Source organism: Lepidochelys kempii, chromosome 7, assembly GCF_965140265.1.
Source record: "Lepidochelys kempii isolate rLepKem1 chromosome 7, rLepKem1.hap2, whole genome shotgun sequence".
Taxonomy (NCBI): Eukaryota; Metazoa; Chordata; order Testudines; family Cheloniidae; genus Lepidochelys; species Lepidochelys kempii.
In genome coordinates, this window is record NC_133262.1 from 25,875,535 (window position 1) to 25,892,805 (window position 17,271).

Consider the following 17,271-nt stretch of genomic DNA (forward strand, 5'->3'; position numbering starts at 1 on the left):
AGAGATTCCCCACCAAACTGGGACAATTCTGGTAAATTTAGGACATCTGCTCACAGGGGAAAGATGATCTAGATGAAAGTATTATTTTTCTCTTCCATACTTCCTTGTGAAATATCAGCAGTCCTATTTTGAATAGATTTTTAGATAACTGTAGTCCCAGTATGAACAGCAATTGCTGTAAACTAATTTCTCTCATCACACTTAGAATTGCTGATCTATTCTGCCTATTCCCAGTTTGAAACAAACAGCTTTTTATATTCTTATTTTAGTAGCTCATCTTATAATATTTGTGAGCTGACATTCCAGCTTCACATCTAATTTGTTTCAGTATGGAAAAGGCCTTTCTCCGGTGGCCTTTACAAGCAGCTCTTCACTAGAGGAACTGCATTTGGAAGTTTTGTAATTCAATCAGCTCTACGTTATTTGTGTGAGTTTAAAATTTTCTGTTACTCATTTTAATTCACCTTGATGTTTTGTTTATTCTGCAAACTCTCCTCCATTTTCTAGTTGCAAGTGAATCTATTGATGTCTCTGCTCATGTTAGAGCCAGATACGCTTTCAATTGCAGAAGTGAAAGGCAGCTCAAAGAAAGTTGTTTCAGCTTAGCGTTGTGCTGCTGAAATACTTTAATGGTTTTGTATTCAGGATCTTTTATAACTGCTGCCTCCTTTAAGGATTCCGGATCCATGATTTTCGAGATGCTGATGAGGCAACAGCTCCTATAGGATGGGGCCTAGTCTCTGGTGGTGGAGGAATGATGTGTTTCAGCCCCTGCCCTGCCACTGATTTGTTTCCTTCTGCTAAGGCTGTTGCACCTCCTCTTTTTTACCTGGCCAACCAACCTTCCCATGTAGCTCCCCACACCATCCTTTATAACAGCAGCTCTGAATAAGGAGTCTGGGGCCTCCTGGGGGGCTGCAAGCAGGTTTCAGGGGGTCCACTGAGCAAGGCCAGTGTTAGACTCACTGGGGCTCAGGGCAGAAAGCCGAAGCCCCGTCATGCAGGGCTGAAACCCAGAGCCCCAAGCCCGGTCACCTGGGGCTGAAGCCGAAGCCTGAACAACTTAGCTTTGCAGGCCACCCCCGTGGTGTGGGGCACCAGGCAATTGCCCTGCTTGCTACTCCCTAACACTGTCCCTGGATTTTTATATGCAGAAAAACAGTAGTTGTGGCACAGTGGGGCCGTGGAGTTTTTAATAACATATGGGGGCGGAGGGAGCTTCAGAAAGAAAAACATTGAGAACCCCTGCTTTATAACACATTACTCAAGTACAATTGACTCTGGATTATTGTAATTTACTAGTTCATTATATATGAACACTGGCGCTAATAGGTAGCAAGTTTAAAGCAAACAAGGAAATATTTCTTCACAGAATGCACAACCAACCTGTCAAACTCATTTCCATGGGATGCTCTGAAAGCCAGAAGTATAACTAGGTTAAAAAAAGAATTAGATAAATTCATGGAGGAAAGGTCCATCAATAGCTATTAGTGCAGATGGTCAGGAATGCAATCCCATGCTCCATGTGTCCTTAAACCTCCAATTGCCAGAAACTGAGACTGCACAACAGCAGATGGATCACTCCAAATTGTCCTGTTGTGTTGATTCCCTCTGCAGCATCTGGCCACTGTCAGTGACAGGATTCTGAGCTAGATGACCCATTGGTCTGACCCAGTATGGCCGTTTCTATCTTCTTACAAGGATAACACACCTACTACTACCACAGATTGGGGAGGGGGGGGGGGTTCAAGTGGTGCTAACTGGTGGTTTTGTAGGAAAGATCCGGAGTTCTATCAGAGATGCTCCATGGGTGCAGTTTAGCTGATAATCAAGGCATCGGTGTCTGTGCATCATATGGATTAATTACATTTTGAGTTCAATCTCTCCTCTTCGTCTCCCTTTCCTCTTCCTGGCAGTACTTGCAGGTTGATATATTTCCTATAATTTGGGATGGATTTTTGTAGGCAATTAAGGGTAGGTTCCTAATAGCTGTAACAATATCTCAGGCTGCATTTATAGTACATCCCCTTCCCCCTCCCCACTTCCTGCTGCTCTTCAAGGGTGAATACTGCTTTAAATTTGGAGCATTTCTAAGCTATCGGGAGGCAAAGGTAAATCTTCTGCAGCTAATAAAAATACACCAAAAGTGGGTTCTCAAGGCTCAGCCAACCATTGAGAGTTGTATGCTTGATCCAAGGATTCCCATTGGTTACTGAGGGTACATCCACACTAGAAATGCTATAGTGTAGATGCTTGTGACGGGAGGGGTTCTTCTGTTGCTGTAGTACATGCACCTCTCTGAGAAGTGGGTACCTATGTTGACGCAGAATTCTTCTGTCAACCTAGTGGTGCCTACACCAGGGCTTAAGTCAGTTTAACTATATCTCTCGGGGGTGTAAATTTTTTCACTCACCAGAGCAACTTAGCTAGGTCAACCTAACTTTGTAGTGTAGACCAGCCCTGAGAATTGTATGGGTTAGAACACCCAATCAATCAATGTTTCTGCTGTTAATCTCATAGGGTATGTCTACATTGCAATTAAAAACCCAGGGCTGCCCCATGTCAGCTAACTCAAGCTAAGGGGCTTGGGCTAAGGGGCTGTTTAACTGCATTGTAGATGATAGGGCCCTAGAGAGTTAACTCATCTGCTCTTACTGACTGAAAAGTTAATTCTGTTTTCACAAGGAACAGCTACTTTTAAATTCCTCTCTTTCTAAACTAGCATAAACACTGCCTAGGCATGACTTAATTTACTGTTAGGTGAAATATTTGCTGTACTGAGAGAGAACCTATTGTACCGTGTGTGTTTAATTTTGCTGAAGGTTAAGTATTTATAATATCCTGTGGAACAAAACTTGAATGTGGTTTTCTACTGAACTCCAATATTTGGGAATATTTATTAGAACTTTTAATCTTGGGCCAATTTAACCAGTAGCCAACTAATAAAAATAATTTGGGGCTTTCTGCCATGACAAATGTTGACACGCTCTTATAATGTTGACTAAAAACTAATAACTTTTAAAGTAAATGAGTATGGAAACCTTGCCAGAAATATAGTGTCTGAAACAGATTGGTTCTGTTTTATTTTACTGGCAACGCTTGTGGATTATGTTTGAAACAAAGACGCTACACTGTTTCAGCTTTTAGAGACATGGTTAACTCTTTTGAGGCTAATTTGTTTTCCAGAATGAAACAGTTAACTAGTAATGAATGCTCCACTGTCAAGGAGTTAATACTTGAACACCTACTTTACTAGATTTACATAGATAAAGGGTGTAGGATAAAAAGGAAGGTAACTAGAGTATTTTTGATCCTGTGACAAGAAGAAAAACACAACAAAAATTATTTGGGTTTGTACAGAATTTTCTTTTTATTTCATCAGATATGTAGCTCACGAAAGTTTATGCTCAAATAAATTGGTTAGCCTCTAAGGTGCCACAAGTACTCCTTTTCTTTTTGCGAATACAGACTAACACGGCTGCTACTCTGAAACCCTTTTTATTTCAAAGATTGACCGATTCAAAAGTATTCTGGACGCTAACATGTCGATACTAATAAATCCACTTTCCCATGATGTATTGGATTAGAAGCATAGTTAATGAATCCATGCCAATTTCATCAATTTTGTTTGCTAAATTGAGAGCTTCATTTGCAACCTCTTCTGATGAAGGTTTTGGGATAATGTTTATATTTTAAAATGCTGAGTCTCTTTAGAAGGTTTCAATTACCACTATTGTTTTGGAGGCTGAATTGAAACTTTTTTTGAATTTATAAAGAAAACATGCTAACTAATGAGACAAATTTATACAATGTGGTGGTGACAGTGTTGCATGTTGCCGGTGTAGACAAAGGTATAATGACTCCTCAGAGGATCGTTTGTGCTTGTTTGTCAAATTCAACACCAGTCATGTAACACACAGTCCCTTTGTTGAAGTTGCTGATAAGGGGTGCAGGGAGTCAAGTGGAAAAACAATTTTGTGAGCAGCTCATATACACTCAGACTTTAATTGTTAGGAGGTAAAAAATTATTACACTACCTAAAAGAGCCCATCAAAATAAATTTCAGAATTAGGTACCAAGCCAAACAGAGCCCTATTGTATGGCAGCTGGTTGTCTACTATATGAGTTTTCTAGCATATGTTATCCAGGTCATTGCTTCTGCCATTCTGCAGACAATATAAGGTGAATGTGGGAGGTGGAGCAGGGTTCTGTTAAGAAAACTTAAAACTGACCTTTACTAGAGTGCTTTACCGAACAGTGTATGGAAATTAGAAGGCTGTGGGGTGCGTGGTTTAATGAGACAGTATGGAAAACTAACCAGTATTATGAAATAGATTTAACTTGGTTTGACCAGCAGGCTCTCACTTTGAACTTTGGGGAAATCCCGTTCTTTAAATAAACTAATAAGAGAATCAGTTTGCATTATGGTTGAGTTGAATGACAGCAAGTGCTCTTGGCCCCTGCCTGAGACTTTTCTACCCACATATCCTACTACTGCATGCTATTTTATTGAGTGAAGAGCAAACAATAACATCAGCTTAGTACTCAGTAAATTGCAAGAATGTAAGAGTGCTATTCTCCAAGGTGCCAAGCATCCTCAACTTTAATTGCTTCAGTACAAACTGGGTGCTCAGCACACCACAGGATAGGGTCCTAGATATTCAGGCTTGGGGTTTTTAAGCAGGGGCCTGTGTATAATATGATTATGCAGCTTCAAAAATAGATGTATAACTTATCTTTTTGTTAAGATGCCACATAATTTTAAAATGATCATTTTCCAGCTTATGATGCATGGAACAAAGAGCAGAAAGGACTAAAATGCTATTTGGGAGAAAACTGAGAGAAGGGCTGCATAAGTAGATGGCTACCATCTGGGGCTCCAAGGCTCCACATGAGTGAATCTGCATGATAGGTGCATTCCCCGGACACCCAAAAGCAGTACATGGCTAGTACTTCCCCTTTCTGTACAGCAGTCTTAAAACTACCCTGGGTTTTAGTAAATCAAGGTTTATTTTTAGAGGGAGTGAGTCATATTAAAACAAATCTATGAGGTATGATACATAAGTACCATTTGGGCCTTACAGTAAAGAAGCATAGTTTTATATTTCTAGAGTACTCATCTCCTCTCTTTCAGCTTGCTTCTTTCTCCCTTGCAATATGATGTGGTATCTCATGATGTGACTCCAAAGCACGAGCACACACTGTCCAGAATTTACTGACCATGTCTAGATTAGACCAGTTTTCCCAGTCATCCGCGTGTCTTGAACCAGCATAGAGGTTACTCTGCAAAGTGAAAGTCACAATGAAGTTTATAGTCACAAAATGGCATTCTCAAAACATGGCATTCACAATTTGATCCAGGCATAGTCCCAAACTGTCACATTTGGTATGCAAAAAACATATTTTCTCGTTTTAAAGAAAGTTCAAAGCAATAAGATTATCTACTTCAATTTCCTTCTTTAAACACAGTTTGGAGATGGAGACCCTGGATTTATTTTCCAAAGTCTGACACTGCAATGTTATCTTGAATTACTGTCTTGGAGTGAGTCCTGCAAACACTGCAGATGTGTTTTTAATTTGGTTTTATTGTATGAGCCCTTTCAATTTGTTCTACGGATTCTAGTAATTTAGATTTTGATAAAAATCTATACAACCTATTTAGTTTAACTCCCTTTGCTATCAGAACAAATGAACTAAGTGCAGGAGGTAAAATGGCTCAGTGTGATGGGAAGAATAAGACCTCAAAGAACAACGCCACATATATGTGACCTAGTCATCTTACTGTGACTCCAGTGGCTACTGTTACAGGTTCTGACAATGACTTCTGGCTTTTTTACAGTTAGCAGCTGTAGTCATATCCTATCCTCCTTGTGGTTGCAGCAGCCCCTAGTGGAGGCAGCTAGGTTGATTTCTTCTCCTTAATGTCTACTTCTACAGGTAGGTAGGCTCTGCAGTACAGAGACAAATTAAAATATTTTGTCTCCCTGAGCAGTTTGGGTATAAGAATGAAGATTGCCACATAGCAAACCTCACAATCCCCTGCAGAATAGTGAAATGGTTTATTTTTAAAGGGTTAAGGAACCTGTTTCTAGTTCTTCCCTCTCCTCTTGCTGGAACCGTAAAATAACTCCAGCAACCCCATGTGGCAAAAAGAAGTGTTCGGATAGGGTTAGGGCTGTTCAGGGATGGAGCAGGCCTTCAGGGAATTCATTTACACCTTTTCTCTTCTTCCTTTTCCCTTGTCTTCCAAAAGGTATGGTGGTTTCCCTTCTATCTCACAGGATGATAATCTCCAGGGTTAGTTGCTGCTGTGCATCAATTTACATGGCTGTTTGAGGTTATGAACCCCAAACAGTTGGGAAAATTAGGTACAAGATTGAGCCCTTCACCTGCAGGCTTTCTGTAGCCATTAATAAACTGCAGATGCAGACAAACACTGAGTATATGAAAAATTCCAAGTGGGTGTGACGTTGCACCTCATAATGCTTTATAGAAATATGCTTATGAGTGTAAATATGACATAACTGGGATATGTTTTATGGTAGATATGCCATGTAACATATCTTTGCAAAGGTTATGATCTACTGAATATATTCATCCTATTTGTGTGCATGTAACATTTTTATATCTGAAATTATGAGCATTGGCTCTATGCTTGTATTTAAGGTGTCTGCTGTAGAAAGCACATAAGGCAGATTTGGTCAACATAGCGTGAAGGAGTTATTCAAGTAATTGGGAGTATTTAACTAACAATAAACTTTGGAAGACGCCAATCCACATCTGAGCTTTCCTGAGAATGTTCAAATTAACATGTAAACAATGGCATCGGCCTGTAAAGAACTGAGTCATGCATGGACGTGTGACTTGCCCAGGTGACTGCAAAACTCCATCTTGGAGAGGGGTTTCCACCCACAAGAGAAAAAACTATATAAGTCCCTGGAAACCCCTCCATTTTGTCTTCATCGGGCTCAGAAGATAGTCTCTCCACCCCAAAGAGATGCCTGAAAGAAACTGGGACAAAGGACAGTAACTACAGGGGTTGCTGGACCCAGACTAAGAAAGCGTCTAGTCTGGCAAATAAGCTTACTGGGACATCTCTGAGGGTGAGATTTACCTGCATTTAGTTTCCTACTGTATTGGGCTTAGAGTTGAGTGTTTTTGTTTTATTTTATTTGGTAATTTACTTTGTTCTGTCATTACTTGGAACCACTTAAATCCTACTTTTTATATTTAATAAAATCACTTGTTACTTAATTAATCCAGAGCAAGTATTAATACCTGGGGGAGGAAACAGCTGTGCATCTCTCTCTCTCTGTGTTATAGAGGGCGAACAATTTGAGTTTGCCCTGCATAAGCTTTACACAGAGTAAAACAGATTTATTTGGTGTTTGGATCCTATTGGGAACTGGGTATCTGGGTGTTGAAGACAGGAGCACTTCTTAAGCTGTTTTCAGTTAAGCCTGCAGCTTTTGGGGGACGTGGCTCAGAGCTGGGTCTGTGTTTGTAGCAGGCTAGCGTGTCTGGCACAACCAGGCAGGGCACTGAAATCCCAAGCTGCCAGGGAAAACAGGCTTAGAGGTAGTCTCAGTACATCAGGTGGTAGTCCCAGGGGGGAGTCTGTGACCCAAGACTTTTTTTTTCCTCTTTATCAACTAGTCTCAGACATTGCTCAAGGAGGGTAATTCAAGTTTCACTCGCAGTAGTCCTGAACAAGACACTTAAGAGACACAGTGAAATATGAATTTACTTGCTTTGTAACAAAATTTACCCTCCTTCGGGATTCTCAATGGGTGTTACAATATCATTGCTAAAATGTTAGTATTCATTATTTGTTACACTTTCAATCTCAAAATCTAAGTGTGTGTGTGTGATAATATGCACAAAGATTAATAGACAGTTCTAACAGATTTTTAATTGGAATTCGATTTTTCTAACTTTCAAGCAGGTTACACTGTGATATAATGTAGGGCCAAATTACATCTCTTTACACCAGAGCTGACTTTGGGCCATTATATCAGAAACATAATTCCAGTTTGATCAAAGACTACATACAGAGCAGCAAAGATGGCAAACCTTGTGGAAAATGGTACAGCAGTAGGGCAGAGGAGAATACTCTCTCAAGAGTCCCCTTTGCCTATTTTCTGGGAAGATATATTTGCCTTTTTAGCTGTCCTGATTCCTCAGTCTGCATAGTTCTAAATGCCAGATTCTAGTAGCATTAGAGATGATACGTGCCCAAGTAATTTCTGCTGCTAGGTATACAGTAGCACTCGCTTTGCCTTGGGACTTCAGTGTCCTCTCACTGCAGTGCATTATGATTAATGACAAGCAGTCTTTACGATGGGAAGCTAGTGGATTGGCATGAATTTAAAAAATAACCAAAACGGCTGATGACGGAGGTGCCAGTCAGACGAGAATTATAGGCGAAGCTGAAAGACTCCATAGTGTATTCAGTATGCCAGTCGTGCTGCAGTGACGTAAAAAAAATGCTCCTTCAAAAAAGCTGTGTCAAAGAAATGGTTGCTGGAAAGGAAAGAATCTGAATGGCACCTTCATGATGAAGATAAGAATGCAGGCTTTTTTTTTTTTAATGCTGAAATGATTGTAGCACCACATTCTATGTGTGGGGAAATTGATTATTTTTGGGGGGGTGGGGAAGGTTAACGTTCTGGTCCTGCGTTTCACAAGATGTTTGTGGAGTTACAGCTCTGCCTGCTGAGAAATAAATTATTTGCTGGTTCTCATCTTTCTTCCTGGTCGCTGTGCTAATGAAACAGAATATTGCTGACCAGTAATGAAAATCTGGGATTTTTCTAAATACCAGGAAGGATGGGAAATCCCCATCTCTAAAAAGATTCGTACCTCTCTGCAAAAGAATACTATGACATGGTACATTTTCCTAAGGATTTGTGTAGAAAACTGGAGGTAGAGGATGCCTACACAAACTTTATAAACATGGCTGAAAAAGAAAGATGAACTGCTATAGGATGTACTTAAAATATGATGTCGGATGGGTTTTTTAACTTCACTTAGAAGGTTTGGCTCTTTCTCTGTCAAAAGTAGCCTTTTGCACGTGCTGTTCAAGATCCATTAAATGTCAGATGGAGGTTAGCAAGCCAAGGGTAACTTCTGTTTTTACATATTTGTAATCTTTCCTTGTATTGCACTTGTTTATATTTTCATTTTTGTATGCAAAACAAATGGAATATTATACTTCACAAAAAGCAGGCATTCTAGAGGTTAAAAAGTATGTGAGTGAAGAAAAGTATTCGTTTTTACAGTAGATTTTTTTTAGTTTTTTATTTCATTTAAATATATACTGTGTGTACACATCTCTGTATATTTGCATGTAAGTATGAACACATGACGCTGTTTTTTATTTAATTTGTACTTTTTCGAATAAAATGTTAATCAAATGCAGAACTACATACTTACAATGACAGCGCAAAAACAATGGGGTTGGAATTTTTTGTATTTGTACATGTTCCCTTCAATGACAAGGTCATCATAATATGCATTAACTGCGGAGCACTTTTCAGTTTGAGGGACACTCCCCGCAAACAAACCATTTTAGAAGGATGCTATATATGGAGAGAGTTTTTTTTGTGCCTTTTTTGTCTTTCCCACTTATGCCACTACTTCTGCTTACTACGTGATATTTCAGCCATTGCACAGATCTGTATGCACCAAGCAAGGGTAATCTGTCATTGCCAGCATTATACACTAAAATTATTTGTCTCTATTGCTCACATTAGAAAATTAACAAAACTAGCATAAATGTTTTTCTGATGACTTTTGTTCTCTCCCCCCCCCTTTTTTTTTTTTTTCTCTTTAAACTACAGGAGCCTAGTAACAAACGGGTCAAGCCTCTTTCTAGAGTTACATCACTAGCAAGCCTCATTCCTCCTGTACGGGCAACCCCATTAAAGCGGTTCAGTCAAACCCTTCAGGTAAAGGTGATGATATATTTCTGTGTTTAATGTTCAGATCTGCATTTCAATAAGAGAAGCACAGGTATGCTATCACATGCTTTTAGGGGTTGTGCTTTTCAAAATTTATTTTGTATATGTATGCATATCTGAGTATCTCCCATATCTTTAAGGAAAAAATGAAAAACTTATTTCTCCCAACATAAAAAGGTGAAGCTGTAATGGAGAGTGTTAACCTCAGAAGTGGCAAGTGAAAGTGCTCTGGTGCTGTTACAACTGTCATTCACCACCATAATAATCTTTCTGTCATAGAATGCTTATGTTTCTTGTGAAATCTTTAAGAAACAAACTGAAACTATATATCCATTCTTGATATGACAGAGATAAGGAAACCAGTATAAAAATATGTGCATAGCCTAGTTGCCTGAGAAGGTATGTTTAATATAGAGATTCATAGATATTTAGGTCAGAAGGGACCATTATGATCATCTAGTCTGACCTCCTGCACAACGCAGGCCACAGAATTTCACCCACCACTCCTGCGAAAAACCTCTCACCTATGCCTGAGCTTTTGAAGTTCTCAAATCGTGGTTTAAAGACTTCAAGGAGCAGAGAATCCTCCAGCAGGTGACCTGTGCCCCATGCTACAGAGGAAGGCGAAAAACCTCCAGGGCCTCTTCGAATCTGCCCTGGAGGAAAATTCCTTCCCGACCCCAAATATGGCAATCAGCTAAACCCTGAGCATATGGGCAAGATTCACCAGCCAGATACTACAGAAAATTCTTTCCTGGGTAACTCAGATCCCACCCCATCTAATATCCCATCACAGGCCATTGGGCCTATTTACCATGAATATTTAAGTACCAAAACCATGTTATTCCATCATACCATCTCCTCCATAAACTTATCGAGTTTAATCTTAAAGCCAGATAGATCTTTTGCCCCCACTGCTTCCCTTGGAAGGCTATTCCAAAACTTCACTCCTCTGGTGGTTAGAAACCTTCGTCTAATTTCAAGTCTAAACTTCCTGGTGGCCAGTTTATATCCATTTGTTCTTGTGTCCACATATATCTTTTGACTTTTGAAGGTGTGAGTTTTATGGATATATTTAAAAGGGTGCCATATGCTCAGGCACCTTTGACATACTTTTAAAATGGCATTTTAAAGTGGAGCAGTACAGTTTAAGATAATCCATGACCGATGAGCCAGGAAACTAAAAAACTCAAATCCCTCCCTCTCAAGACAACTCTCCACCCTTGTAGCTCTTCATCATATTGAAATGACTGGGGAAAAAAAGATAAGCTTTGCCATAGAATATTAGTATTTTTAGCTTAAATGCAAAAACAAACAAACAAAACCCCAACTAAACCTATGGAATATCTGTTAGAGTTGGTAGGAAAATTTTGAGTTTGGAATTTTAATGAAAGATAAATTTTCCATTAATTTATTTGCTGTGTGTGTGTGTACTGGGTGGGTGTTTTGTTTTTTTTAAAGTCCCCCTGCATGTAATACTGCTGAATCCTCACTATTAAGAGTGAACTTTGACCTCCAGTGGACAAAAAGTCTGGCGATCAGATGGAAAATGGAGCCTTGAGCCAACATTCAAAGCATATGTCAAAGCTGACTATGATTTTAAATAATTAAAAAGCAATCAAATAATGACAGGTTTCAGAGTAGCAGCTGTGTTAGTCTGTATTCGCAAAAAGAAAAGGAGTTCTTGTAGCACCTTAGAGACTAACCAATGTATTTGAGCATAAGCTTTCGTGAGCTGCAGCTCACTTCATTGGATTCATTCAGTGGAAAATATAGTGGGGAGATTTATATACACAGAGAACATGAAACAATGGGTGTTACCATACACACTGTAAAGAGAGTGATCGCTTAAGATGAGCTAATACCAGCAGGAGAGCAGGGGGCGGTGGGGGGAAACCTTTTGTTGTGATAATCAAGGTGGGCCATTTCCAGCAGTTGACAAAAACGTCTGAGGAACAGTGGGGTGGGGGGGAAATAAACATGGGGAAATAGTTTTACTTTGTGTAATGACCCATCCACTCCCAGTCTCTATTCAAGCCTAAGTTAATTGTATCCAGTTTGCAAATTAATTCCAATTCAGCAGTCTCTCGTTGGAGTCTGTTTTTGAAGTCCTTTTGTTGAAGAATTGTCACTTTTAGGCCTCTAATCGACTGACCAGAGAGATTGAAGTGTTTTCGGACTGGTTTTTGAATGTTATAATTCTTGACGTCTAATTTGTGTCCATTTATTCTTTTACGTAGAGACTGTCCAGTTTGACCAATGTACATGGCAGAGGGGCATTGCTGGCACATGATGGCATATATCACACTGTTGGATGTGCAGGTGAACGAGCCTCTGATAGTGTGGCTGATGTGATTAGGCCCTATGATGGTGTCCCCTGAATAGGTATGTGGACACAGTTGGCAACGGGCTTTGTTGCAAGGATAGGTTCCTGGGTTAGTGGTTCTGTTGTGTAGTGTGTGGTTGCTGGTGAGTATTTGCTTCAGGTTGGGGGGCTGTCTGTATGCAAGGACTGGCCTGTCTCCCAAGATCTGTGAGAATGATGGGTCGTCCTTCAGGATAGGTTGTAGATCCTTGATGATGCGTTGGAGGGGTTTTAGTTGGGGGCTGAAAGTGATGGCTAGTGGCGTTCTGTTTATTTTCTTTGTTGGGCCTGTCCTGTCGTAGGTGACTTCTGGGTACTCTTCTGGCTCTGTCAGTCTGTTTCTTCACTTCCGCAGGTGGGTATTGTAGTTGTAAAAATGCTTGATAGAGATCTTGTAGGTGTTTGTCTCTGTCTGAGGGGTTGGAGCAAATGCGGTTGTATCGTAGAGCTTGGCTGTAGACAATGGATTGTGTGGTGTGATCTGGGTGAAAGCTGGAGGCATGTAGGTAGGAAACCTACTGACCGCTATTCCTATTCCTGGTCACTCGATTAGAGACCTAAAAGTGACAATTCTTCAACAAAAAAACTTCAAAAACAGACTCCAACGAGAGACTGCTGAATTGGAATTAATTTGCAAACTGGATACAATTAACTTAGGCTTGAATAGAGACTGGGAGTGGATGGGTCATTACACAAAGTAAAACTATTTCCCCATGTTTATTTCTCACCCCCACCCCCCACTGTTCCTCAGATGTTCTTGTCAACTGCTGGAAATGGCCCACCTTGATTATCACTACAAAAGGTCCCCCACCACCACACGCTCTCCTGCTGGTATTAGCTCATCTTAAGTGATCACTCTCCTTACAATGTGTATGGTAACACCCATTGTTTTATGTTCTCTGTGTATATAAATCTCCCCACTGTATTTTCCACTGAATGCATCCAATGAAGTGATCTGTAGCTCACGAAAGCTTATGCTCAAATAAATTGGTTAGTCTCTAAGGTGCCACAAGTACTCCTTTTGTTTTTGCAATCAAATAATGCAATTCAAATTTACATTTTATTCTGAAGATATTCTGCTTTGTTTGTAGGTCTCTCAAACTTACATGTGCACAATATAGAATGAGATCCTTGGAGACTCATATAGGACTGGATCCTACAAAATATTGTATGTGTCATGCAAGAGGCCGAGTACCTTAAATCTCGGTGACTTCAGGAGGAGCTGAGGCAATTGAGCACCTCATAGTGGGCATTCAGTACTTTGCAGGATTATGCTATTCCCCCCACTAAAATAGTAGGTGTTTGAGAAAGTACACTTAAAATCTACAGTGAGCTTTATAGAACAAGGTTAAGCTCTCTGAAGAGTGAGAATGAATAAAATCTCTGTTTTAGTAAGAAATAATATCTTTTCAAAAAGGTAACTTAATCATGACTCTACTGCAGCTATGAGTTAGTTTTATTTTTCCTTCCCAAATTATTATATTTCTACATTGGAGGCTCTTCTGACAAATACTTAAATAGAGTAAAAAGCCATGAAAAATATTTTTTTCTGCAGCAATAGTTTTATGTAGGAAGCAGACATGCCAGCATTTGGTTAGCAATGTACCTCTGGTATTCCTTAAATATGTTGTTGAAAGTGCATACCTCTGCATACAGAAGCAACCTTTATGGACATGGGAGGAAAGGCAAGATGTTTGAAATCACCTCAGTGTGTTTGATCCAGTAGGTGTACTGTAGTGTGACTAGAGCAGAGATGCCTGTAGTCCCTTGTTGGACATATAAATCTCTTCCACAGGCTGCTTCTAAGAAAAATTTGGTCTGATTCTGAAAGAAGGGCTACATTAGTTCCAGTTATCAAGAGCATGGAAAGTGAATTAGGTTTTGGCAAGATTTTATTTCTGAGCCTGGCACTTCCCTTTTCAGAGTCTTTAACAGCTGTTGTGCTCATTTAAGTACTCATACGATCAGTTCCATGGGGGCTGCATTTGAGACAGACTTGTGCTATATAATACAGACTTCAAAAGATAAATTTTGTTTTCATGAATATATATGCAGCTTCAGTTGATTTTAGTTTGAGTTGTGTGCATGTATTTGACGACAGATCTTGACAAAGCTGTACAGGTTTTTGTGTTATGGTCTTACCACTGGGGGGAAAAAATCTTTATTTTACATTGGTTTTAAAAAAATAACTCGGCAGTAGATTAAAATATAAGAAGATTGAGGGATGCAGTTATTCAAACCACCTTACCTAAGGAACTACATGGTTTGAAGGATCTGTAAAGGGGCATGGAGCTTTTTATTCTCCAGCAATAGATCTAAGTCCATCTCAGGTCATTGTATCTGGAATATATATTACTTATTTGGCTGAGCAATATCTCTTGCAAAAAGAGCTGGGATTACTAAATCCATTTCCTAGTGATAGGTGGCATCCATGCAAAATCACTTTCACAGTTGGTCCTAAAAACCTCTTTATTAGCAGTTTCAGGTGAGGCCAACAACAGAATGAGCAAGAAGACTACTTTCTCACAGTCCCTTAGGAAACTGTTTAGAGGCACATAGGCGAATTGATGTCAGGAAACTTGCACTGCCATTGCTATTCATGTTCTGTTCAACCATATGGGATATTATTAATCTCTAGGGTTGTCAATTAAAAACAACACCCAAATCCTCTGCCCATATGTGAAGTGAAGTGACTGCCACTCCACTCTAGAGCGATATTCTCTTCACTGTATTTTTTTTTTTTAATTTCTAGTCTGAGTGTTTAAGTACACCATTAGGGTGTATTCAAGATGTTGAGGTTTTCCACATGGCAGTAGCTTCATATATTGTAGCTAGATTGCTAGTGTACCTCAGTCCAGAAGGATTTTTTTGTACAAGTTAACAATGGATTCTTTGCCTTAATAACGCGATGAAAACAACCACCAACAAAGAACTCTGAAAACACAGACCACTGCAACTGTTGCTATAAAAGTTTAGAAAAATGTTGAATTTCCTATGTAAATGTTTAACAAAAGTTTCATATACAATCCTTTTTGAAAGGAAGAAATATGTTAGAGGAGAGAGAATCCATAGGGTATGACTTCCCCAGCTCCAAATGTGAAATTTCCATTTATATTAATGGATTTTCCACATGCATATTCAGGGAGAACATGCTCTAAGTCTGAGGACAGGATAGTGCTTCTTTTTAGATGTATTCTTAGCTACTCCAGAAATTTTTGGTATTTTTAATAGAGAGATTTGATTATTTATTTCTCAATATTATTATTTTGCAAATGGTTTATCAGCATTTTCCACAAAGGAAGCATGTAGTAATTAGTTTAATTATTTTTCCTGACTACTCATATCTGTGTGTTTCTGCTTCCTACAGCAGAGTAGACTGGAGGATGATAAAAATACAGCATTGGTTTCATTTTGACCATACTAGGTACCATTTTTGTACACCAGCAGAGTACTCAGTACTGAGCTGATACATTTATCCATCTACTGGTATCTATTTATCCATTTGACACAAATCTTTATCCCTTCAATCTAGACTAACTACAATGACTACAGAGACTTATTTATTTCACCTTCTTTTAATCCCATTCACAGCTCTGTCCTTCACTTTACAAACTGGGAAAGAGATCAAATAGTACTCAAACATAACTTTAACTAGCACTGAGGACAGAGGTTAACTCTGTCTCGCTTCCACTGCAACTTGTTACTTTATCAATCATTGACACATAGAATATCAGGGTTGGAAGGGACCTCAGGAGGTCATCCAGTCCAATCCCTTGCTCAAAGCAGGACCAGTTCCCAACTAAATCATCCCAGCTGGGGCTTTGTCAAGCCTGACCTTAATAACCTCCAAGGAAGGAGATTCCACCACCTCCCTCGGTAACCCATTCCAGTGCTTCACCGCCCTCCTAGTGAAATAGTTTTTCCTAATATCCAACCTAAACCTCCCCCACCGCAACTTGAGACCATTATTCCTTGTTCTGTCATCTGCTACCACTGAGAACAGTCTAGATCCAGCCTCTTTGGAACCCCCTTTCAGGTGGTTGAAAGCAGCTATCAAATCCCCCTCATTCTTTTCTTCTGCAGACTAAATAATCCCAGTTCCCTCATCCTCTCCTCATAAGTCATGTGCTCCAGTCCCCTAATCATTTTTGTTGCCCTCTGCTGGACTCTTTCCAATTTTTCCACATCCTTCTTGTAGTGTGGGGCCCCAAACTGGACCCAGAGGAGAATGATCATGTCCCTCGATCTGCTCGCTATGCCCCTACTTATACATCCCAAAATGCCATTGGCCTTCTTGGCAACAAGGCCACACTGTTGACTCATATCCACCTTCTTGTCCACTGTAACCCCTAGGTCCTTTTCTGCAGAACTGCTGCCTAGCCATTCGGTCCCTAGTCTGTAGCGGTGCATGGGATTCTTCCATCCTAAGTGCAGGACTCTGCACTTGTTGAACCTAGTCAGATTTCTTTTGGCCCAATCCTCTAATTTGTCTGTGTTCCTCTGTATCCTATCCCTACCTTCCAGCATATCTACCACTCCTCCCAGTTCAGTGTCCTCTGAAAATTTGCTGAGGGTGCAATCCACACCATCCTCCAGATCATTAATGAAGATATTGAACAAAACCGGCCCCAGGACCGACCTTTGGGGCACTCCGCTTGATAGCGGCTGCCAACTAGACATGGAGCCATTGATCACAACCCATTGAGCCTGACAATCGAGCCAACTTTCTATCCACCTTATAGTGCACTCATCCAGCCCATGCTACTTTAACTTGCTGGCAAGAATACTGTGAGAGACCATATCAAAAGCTTTGCTAAAGTCAAGGAATAACACGTCCACTGCTTTCCCCTCATCCACAGAGCCAGTTAACTCATCAGAGAAGGAAATTAGGTTAGTCAGGCATGACTTGCTCTTGGTGAATCCATGCTGACTGTTCCTGATCAC

General features: G+C 40.0%; 1 protein-coding gene across 5 annotated transcripts in view; it reads left to right on the top strand.

Moving 5' to 3' along the window:
* ARHGEF3 (Rho guanine nucleotide exchange factor 3) overlaps window positions 1-17,271 on the top strand; it is a 312,788-nt gene that overhangs the window by 250,141 nt on the left and 45,376 nt on the right. For 4 of the 5 annotated variants that reach the window (XM_073351503.1, XM_073351505.1, XM_073351504.1 and 1 more), the window contains one exon: window positions 9,843-9,950. In XM_073351503.1, coding sequence (XP_073207604.1) covers window positions 9,843-9,950 — 108 coding nt within the window. Of the gene's footprint in view, window positions 1-8,838; window positions 9,123-9,842; window positions 9,951-17,271 lie in introns of those variants that run through there. The other variant, XM_073351506.1, reaches the window with a different exon arrangement.